This window comes from Rhipicephalus microplus, chromosome 2, assembly GCF_043290135.1.
Source record: "Rhipicephalus microplus isolate Deutch F79 chromosome 2, USDA_Rmic, whole genome shotgun sequence".
Classification (NCBI taxonomy): Eukaryota; Metazoa; Arthropoda; class Arachnida; order Ixodida; family Ixodidae; genus Rhipicephalus; species Rhipicephalus microplus.
Window position 1 is genome coordinate 11,131,221 of NC_134701.1, and position 9,430 is coordinate 11,140,650.

The 9,430-nt window shown below is 41.2% G+C and overlaps 1 protein-coding gene across 6 annotated transcripts in view; it reads left to right on the forward strand.

Annotated features, from left to right (window-relative positions):
- LOC119169213 (uncharacterized) overlaps window positions 1-9,175 on the forward strand; it is a 223,967-nt gene extending 214,792 nt beyond the window's left edge. For all 6 annotated transcript variants that reach the window (XM_075886108.1, XM_037420324.2, XM_075886114.1 and 3 more), the window contains one exon: window positions 8,995-9,175. In XM_075886108.1, the coding sequence (XP_075742223.1) occupies window positions 8,995-9,056 (62 nt within the window). In that variant the 3' untranslated portion in view covers window positions 9,057-9,175. The remainder of the gene's footprint in view (window positions 1-8,994) is intronic.
- The last annotated feature ends 255 nt before the right edge of the window (window positions 9,176-9,430 follow it).

Consider the following 9,430-nt stretch of genomic DNA (forward strand, 5'->3'; position numbering starts at 1 on the left):
ACATCGCTGGAAAAAAGGTTACGTTTAACTGATAATCGAATTTTACAAGTGACACACAAAAAGGAACAAATGCAACAAAAGATATAATCAATGATACTAAAGAACTACTCTAAGGATTTTTCAAACAATGAAAGTGATTCTTGTGTTACAATGTTATTAGTTAGGTTGTTCCAATCAGCAATAGTTATACAGAAGAAAGAGTATTTAAAGCAAATATTTCGTGGAAATAAAGAAGCTATCATTAAAGAGTATCTTTGCCTGGTAGCATAACCCTCAGAAAAAGTGATAATGTGGGAGGTATCTATGTTGTAATGTCCTTTAACTATTTAGTACAAAAGTTTCAGTCGACAAACTTTATTTCTATTCGTAACTGTGGGGAGCCCACTTCGTTTGATGACCTGAGTAACTGACGAACGACCATAAGAATTATAAATATAACGCACTACTTTTTTCTGTATTCTTTCTAATTTGCTGATGTTTGTTTTGGTGTAAGGGTCCCAAATTGGCACGGCATATTCAAGCATGGGACATATAATTGACTGGTATGCAAGGAAGCGTACAGAAGGAGTTGCTAATTTTAAGGATCGTCGCAAGAAGAATAATTTAGGTAACACTTTATTTGTGATGACTTCTATATGTTTTGACCATGATAGATTATTTGTGAACCATAAACCCAGGTATTTATATTCAGCAACCTCAGAGAGGCCTATTCCATTAGCTTCGTAGTGAAATAAAAGTGGCTTCTTTTTGTGGGTTATTCGCATAAAGACCGTTTTGTCGTAATTAATAGTCATCTGCCACTGTTCGCACCATGAATTGATTTTTTGGAAGTTTTCATTTAACCTAATCTGGTCCTGAATTGAATTGACTGTTTCGTAAATCACGCAGTCGTCGGCATAGAGTTTAATCTTAACATTTATGCTGGTGGTGATGTCATTTATAAAAATTAGAAATAACAGAGGCCCAAGCACAGACCCCTGAGGTACGCCAGAAGCTACTTCAACTCGGTTGGAGCAGGTGCTATTTAGGGAAACGTATTGATACCGGTTTGTCAAGTAAGCTTTAATCCATGCTAATATCGTATGATTTGTTACAATAAGGCCCAACTTGTCAAGTAACTTATTATGAGACACTTTATCAAACGCCTTACTAAAATCCATATAAATAGCGTTTGTTTGTTTTCCTTTGTTTATAGCCTCCACGAAGTCATGTGTAATTCCAAGTAATTGTGTGTTAGTAGAATACCCACGTCTGAAGCCGTGTTGTGCATCTGTTAGGACTTCATGCTTTTCAAGGAAATCTACTTTGTGCTTATAAATTATGTGCTCGAAGATTTTGCATGAAGTAGATGTCAACGAAATAGGCCGATAATTTGCAATGTTGTATTTATCACTAGATTTAAACAGTGGTTTGATTCTGGCGGTTTTCCAGTCCTCCGGCAATGCGCCGTCACTCAGAGATTTTTTAAATAATATGAGCAAATACTTTGCACATCACTCTGCATATCTTTTTAAGAAGGCGTTTGGGATATCGTCCGAGACAGGAGATTTTTTTAGCATCTATATTAAGCAGAAGGTTAAAAATGCCCTGCTCAAAAATTTTTACATCCAGCATAGGCGGAAAAGACATACTAAGCACTGGAAAAAAATTATCTGTTGTAAATACAGATTTAAAAGGATTATTGAAGGCATTGGACCCCGCTGTGTCATCACTTATGACTTTTCCGTTAAGAGAAAATAAAGTAGTGCCACATGAACTCGGTTTAATAGACCTCCGAAACTTTTCTGGAGACGTCTTAATAAAGGAAGGAAGTGATATAACATAGTACCTTGCCTTGTCCTCCTGAGTTTGTAGTTTTAGTTTTGTTGCTAATATTTCATTCATTTCATTTCATTTTATTATACCCCTCAGGGCCAGAGGCATTACAGAGGGGGAGTGGTAAAAGCACAAAAAGGTAACAAAATAAAAGGAACAAAATATGCAAGTACAATAGAGACGCACTATAAGTTAGAAAGAGCCTGAGTATACAATATTAGCTACAGAATTGCGAAAATGTTTACAGTTATTAATGTTTACAATGTCAGCGGGAAGGCCATTCCAATCGCGAGAGGTTCGTGGTAGAAATGATTGATAAAAGTACTCAGTATAACATGAAGCGAATCCAACTTTGTGACGATGATCAGTGCGATGGGATACATAAGATGGTTGAGGGATGAGTCGATCGCGCAGATCAGGATGATGATACATTTTATGAAACAAGGCAATGCGTGACACTTTTCTGCGCAGTGATAATGATGGGAGGGAAAGGTCTGATTTCATAGAAGTTATGCTGGCGGTGCGACTGTAATTAGCGCGAATGAAACGTACAGAGTTGTTCTGAACCATCTCTAGAGCAGTAATTAAGTTGATATGGGTGGGATCCCACACCGATGTAGCATACTCTAATTTCGATCGGATTAGTGTTTTATAGAGCAGGAGTTTCAAGGAGGTAGGAACGTGATAAAAATTTCGACGAAGATAGCCTAACATGCGGTTAGCTTTGTTAATTAAGTGCTCGATATGAGCAGACCAGTTTAGGTTTGCAGTAATGTAAACACCGAGGTATTTATATGAAGTTACTGATTCTAAATGAATGTTATCAATGTGGTATGGTGGTGGACGAGAAGATTTTCCGGAAACACGCATGACTTTACATTTATTAATATTTAGTTGCATTAGCCATTCACTGCACCAGTCTGCGATTGCGCCAAGATCAGACTGAAGTGAGGCAACATCATTAGAGTTCGTTATCTCTCTAAAAACAACACAGTCATCCGCGAATAGGAGAATATTAGAGTTAACAACGGAAGGAAGATCATTAATATAAATTAGGAATAATAAAGGCCCAAGGACTGAACCTTGAGGAACTCCCGAATAGACATCTGTAAACTCTGAGTTAAAGCCATTAAAAGAAACAAATTGTGAGCGGTTTAAAAGGAAGCACTCAATCCATTTCAGTAAATTAATACCAATATTAAGCGTATTTAGTTTAAGCAGTAGCAATTTATGACAAACCTTGTCGAATGCCTTAGAAAAATCTAAAAATATGCAGTCAATGATCGATGATCGATCTAGTACTTGATGTAGCGCATGAGTAAAGGTTATTAGCTGAGTTTCACATGAGTAATGTTTTCTAAAACCGTGTTGTGCTGAACAGAAAAAAGAGTTGGATTCTAGAAAACCGACAAGGTTAGTGAAAATAATATGCTCAAACATTTTACAACATGTGCTGGTTAAGGAAATGGGGCGATAGTTAAGTGGAGATGTCTTGCTTCCAGACTTGTGAATTGGAATGACCTTCCCAATTTTCCACTCATTTGGAAGAATGGACTGATCAAGAGACTGTTGAAAAAGTTTAGTTAAGATTAACGCAGCGTAGGCCGAAGTGTTTTTCAAGAACTTGTTACTAATATTATCACAGCCGGGAGCTGAATGAAGGCTAAGTCCACCAATGAGCTCAAGAACACCAAGTGTACTGATTAGTATAGGTGGCATACTTTCAAAGGAATGGCTGTTTGTTGTGGGGTTATTAACAGCAGAATGGGCAGAAAAGTTCTCAGCAAATGTACGGTTAAAAACTGAGGCACAAATATCAGATGAAATGGGGTCGCCAGAGGAATCGGTCAGTGTGATAGCGTCATCGGTTGAGGGATTAAAAGTTCGCCAGAATTTCTTAACATTTGTGGTTAACATGGAAGGTAGTACATGGGAATGAAAATGTTTTTTTGCATCTCGAAGGGCTTGAATGTACAACGTAGACGCTGTTGCATATAAAGCCCAACGTTCATTAGAAGGCGAAAGTTTTGCGGCGCGAAAGAAACGCTTTTTCCTGTTTGACAAACGCCGGATATGGCTGTTGTACCAGGGTGCATTTGAGTTGTTGGTTACACTGCGGTGTGGGATGTACTGTTCAGTGAGTTGAATTATTTTATCTGAAAACATATTCCAATTAGTTTGTACACTGCGATCGTCAAAACCGTCAAGAAAAAGATCAGTGAAGGTAGAAAGGTCATTGTTGATTGCCTCAAAGTCACCTCTGTTATAGTCACGAATGATTTTCTTCTTTTTCTTTGTTTTCGGGTGGGCTAAGTTAATGGAAAAATGTAGAAGCAAATGATCGCTAAGACCCGGAAGGTACGTTATGGGCGATATTATATCGGAACTGTTTGTTAGAATTAAGTCTAATGTGTTTGCAGCGTGAGCTACTATTCTGGTTGCTTGTGTACACATTTGCTGTAAGGAAAATACCGAGCAAACGTCTAAAAATTCGCGAGCTTGGGACGAAAGCGGAAATATTAAAGGGGAATGGGAATTCCAGGTTATGTTGGGAAAATTGAAATCGCTCAGCAAGAGCAACGGCGATGTAGGGAAACGCGTACTAACAACGTTTATGGCATCTTGAAGTTCGCTACTGAATGTAGGAGAGGGTGAGGGTGGGCGGTAGCATACCCCGATGACTACATTCTGGTGACTAAGAATATAGCAATGGTTTCGTCAAGTAGAGGACAAACCGAATTTCTGGCCTTTTGCTTTTTTAGTCTCCTAAGTTTTCCTTGTAGCTGGAGAGTTTGTCGAGTGATCCAAGCATTTTTGCCAGCCGATTTTTTAGTTATTAGTGGTACATAGCGTGCTATACATTCCTGAACAATGTCTTTGAAAGTTAGCCATAGATCGTTTATATTGCTGGTGTTTTCTGAGAAAGCATTGAAGGAGAGGTCCAGAAAATCGAGGATTGACTCATCATCAGCGCGAGAAAAGTTCGGGTACTGGCACTTGACTGTGGAATCAACATACGAAGCATCAGTTAAGGTTAATATGACAGCTTCATGATCAGATATTTCTGGTGCAACATCACACAATACATGATTTTTTACAGTACTGCAAACAAAGAAGAGATCTAGGATTGAAATTGCACTTTGAATTCTAGTAGGTTGAGATACAATCTGTAGCAAATCATAATTAAAAATCATTTCTAGTATTTTAATGTCACTTAGATCTGAAGACTGTGTGGAAAAAGTATTCCAATTTATACTCGGAAAATTGAAATCACCCGCGAGAATTAACCTGTCATTTGGTTTTATATAAGAGCACATGTAATCATCAAGATTTTCTAGAACCGAGACAGAGGAGTCAGGAGGCCTATAAATAGCTCCGAGAATGTATCGCATTTTATTTATATATGTAGTACAAAAAATGTATTCAACACCTGGAATATTAGGCATTCTAACGAGTTGTAAATATGCTCTAAATAATATAGCAACCCCGCCACCTCTCCTGTCCCGGTCTTTACGAAAGCAGACATAGTTTTTCGGAACAAATTCGCTGTCGGATACCTCATCGTTTAACCAAGTCTCTGTAAGCACAGCAATGTCTGGTTCATAAGTAAGAAACAGGGCTTCAAGCCGGACAGGTTTATTAACAGTGCTACGGCAATATACATTAAGGATAGATAGATTACGGGTACTTGCTTTCTGGTGTCATTTGTTACGCTTTGAAATTTTATACCTTTTATTGTTGGTTTCATCCCAACCATACAAAATGTCGTCTACATACAGCTTATCATATACCAGCTTTACTTTTGAACCATTTGCCTTTTCATGCGTTGCCGTTTGGCAGAATTTCTTCCTGGTTTCTCTAATACCGGCAGAAAAGTCCTCAGTGACCGAAACAGGAGATCCCTTTAGCTTGAAACATGCTTTAAGTATTGACGTTTTCTCGCGATAGTCCAACAACCTTATTATCACAGGACGATTTCTAGCGGTTTTTTTACCCAGTCTGTGGCATCGCTCTATGCCATTTACAGTAATTCCAAGTTTTTGTAAGAACAAGTTTTCTTTGATAGTAGTTGTTAGACTTTCAGTAGTTTCAGAGATGGCCTCTTCAATGCCATATATAACTAGATTATTTCTCCTGTCCTATTTTCGAGTTCTTCATTTCTTTGCGCTGCAAGACGTACAGCTTCTTTAAGTTTAGCAACTGTTTTTTTCATTTCGTCTACTTCATTTTTAAGTGAAAGTAATGGGGCTAGTTGATGTTCCAAATTTCCAATACGGTCGTTTAATTTGATAATGTCGGTTTCAATTTTACCCTGTTTAGCTAAAATGTTAGATTGACCTGAAAGTAACTGGATCAACAATTCCTTTTCTGTCGGGCCAGGGTTAGGTTCAACGTCACCACATGACAAAAGGCTAACTTTAAATGTGTAAATATCTATAACAAATTTTTGAATAATCGGTGGGCATGGTAGCAGCAGCAAAAAGCGGTTATCGCTTCTGAAGCAATGGGTAGGCAAGTATCTACTGACCTGAACGATAAAGCAGAAGGGGCTTAGCGTTTTGCTGGAAGCGCCTAGTGTGCTGCTGCCATGCACACTGGTCGCTGCTTGTGGTGTTGGTCTTCTTAAAGCAGCAGCCTTGTCCACGTGATGAGATGTTATCCAGCAAGGAGCATGTGCAGATTCTAGTGCGTTCGGCAGAGTGACTTCACATAAAGTGAAGATACGTGTGTTCGGTGAAACGTTGACGCTGCCACTGTAATCCACGCAGATGTTCAGCATCGGTTGTAGGTAGATCCACGCAGTCGACACCTGAACGATAAAGCAGAAGGGGCTTAGCATTTTGCTGGAAGCGCCTAGTGCGCTGCTGCCATGCACACTGGTCGCTGCTTGTGGTGTTGGTCTTCTTATAGCAGCAGGCTTGTCCACGTGATGAGATGTTATCCAGCAAGGAGCATGCGCAGATTCCAGTGCGTTCGGCAGAGTGACTTCACATAAAGTGAAGATATGTCTGTTCGGTGAAACGTTGACGCTGCCACTGTAATCCACGCAGATGTTCAGCATCGGTTGTAGGTAGATCCACGCAGCCGACACCTGAACGATAAAGCAGAAGGGGCTTAGCATTTTGCTGGAAGCGCCTAGTGCGCTGCTGTCATGCACACTCTTGCCTTTCTGAATGAAACACATTTACACATTGCAAATACACATTTGTAAAACACAAATACACATTTGCCTTTCTGAGTGAAAATTTTCCTGTAGTTGCTGATTGTTACAAGCTGCCACTCTAGCGTCGCCAGCGCGAAGTCGGCGACGGGAATGACAGCAGGTTGGTTCGTTCCGTACGCAAGCAGAGACAGTGAAGAGATCAGAGACGTGAGAAAACAAAACAACTTTACTCTAGTGATATTGCAGCACACGGGATCTAATACAACACTTCCATACAACTAACAAAATACATCGACACTTGATACAACTAAAGAAATATATAACAGAAACAGTAAATCAGCTTACGAGAAAGACTATTACAAACTACACAACTAACACAACAGAACTACAGAGGAGAAAGTTCGAAGATATAAACAGGTGAAGGCATACGTGTGATGACCGGCAGCGTTGTGTCCCCGACGATCGGATGCGAGAAGTCGAAGAGAGTTCTGGCACGACTGCGATGTCGGCGGTGTTGCAACGCTGGTGGCTCCGGGAGGCTAGTGCTTGCAGGTGACTTCGAGCAGGTTGAGCTAACTCGAGGCGAAGTCCCGATGTCTACGTTGCAGACGTTAATATCGCGTCACAACTAGACGAACGGCTAAGTTTAGGTGGCCAGCCAATACAGAGCGACACTAAAAACTTCTAGAAGAGATGCTTGTTGATCTGTTTCTACACCATCTTGGTCAGCGACTAGTCTGCCTAGCAGGGCAAAATCCTGCGCTTAAATCCCCCTCGTGTCTCCTCGCTCTCTTCCTTGGGGACAAGAGACCTCTACCTGGGTCCAATCATGCGCGTTTAATTGAGGGGAAACTCCGCCCCAAAAAATATTTTGACCCCACCCCTTTTTAATAGGGAGAGGGCCCGCAACTAGCGAGAGTGACAACCTGTCGGGTTGTTGTCATACGGCTTGGCCACCAGAGCGTTTCCCACGCTTTTTTCCGTGGGAACGGTCAACCACTTAGCTCTCAGCCGGGCGTCTTGTAGTCTAATCCTTGTACGGGGTATACCGCGGCCTTCTACGACCTTGCAGACGTCGCCACGGTTATAAAAGGATTAACTGTCGGCGGCGACGTTCTAAGGAGAGCACCCCCATTTTGCACTTATCGGTTCCCTTTCATGTTCCGCCGTTTCTCACGGTCAGTCGGGGAGTACGGCGCCCGTTAATTGCCGTGACATGGTGTCGCCGAAAATAGCCGTCCGTGACACTGATCTTCTCTCCTTCCCACTTTCACTGCTCTTCGAAAACTTAGCTTGATACGTTTGTGACCACTACCCAGACTTCTGGAACCACCTTCATCTGTGTGCATTATCCTGAGCTTATCATACATCCTATGTGACATCAGTGCATAATATATCGTCGACTGCAGCCCTCCTGCCTCCCTTGTTATTTGCCCTTCACACATCTCAGTACTGTTGCAAATGATCAAATGCAACAGTACAAAGCAGCCCATGCTACGGCAGCGCCGCCTTGAGAACCGGTTTTTTGTTCACCTTCACGCGATGCATGGCGAGAGAGGGTGCCTGAACACACTACCGTATATTGTAGTACAATATACTTTAGGTGAGCGCGCTTCAGCCTCCAGCTATTTTGATGACTCGCCGAAAAACCTTGAGTCGAAATTTCCTCACAAATAGCTGTGTAAGCAGATGTATCAAATTGTGTGCAGTGTAATCACTTGAACACCAATCGTTATTCGGAGCGCGAGCCGAAGCGGACTACTTCATGGAGGTGTACAGGAGCAGTAGCTCTGCCCATAGCTTTTCCTTCATTGCCACAGAAAGTCAGCCGCCTTCATGACGTTGCGTCACATCTTTCTCTCTCCCTACGAGTACTCCGTTGTAACGCTTATGTTTTTAAAAAAAAACAACACTTCACTAAAGATAGAGAAGACCCTCATGGCATGCTTTGTTTTGATCTTGTTGAAAACGAAACTCATATCTGCCTTTCTCCCTCTTTTTTCTTTTTCTGCTAGTTTGCTGTGGAGCACGACCGGATTGGTGCCAACATCGAAGCCCTGGCTCGCAGTGTGTGTGATGGCACAGAAATGTTTGGTGACCTGCCCCGACCTCGGCTGAATTCGATGCAGAGGCCCTTGTTCTGAACATGTTGATTGATTGTGTGATTGTATGCGAATAAGAATCTTTGTTCATTAGGCTGATGTCTAGTTTGTCCTCGTTGCGAGAGTGCACGCATGTGATGTCGGCCAATTGTGCCGCCAGGCTTTGCGATAACTCATTTGCTGGTGGTTGCCAATATTACTTTTCTCGTTTTGAAGTGAAGTAGAAGCAAACAGTAAGTACCTATTACTATAATATATCTATTAATAATGCTATTCTTATTATTATTCCTTGTTATCCGAGCTCTTATAAACCCATGGCCCAAGCGCTAGGTGATGGAAAGTCTTTCAG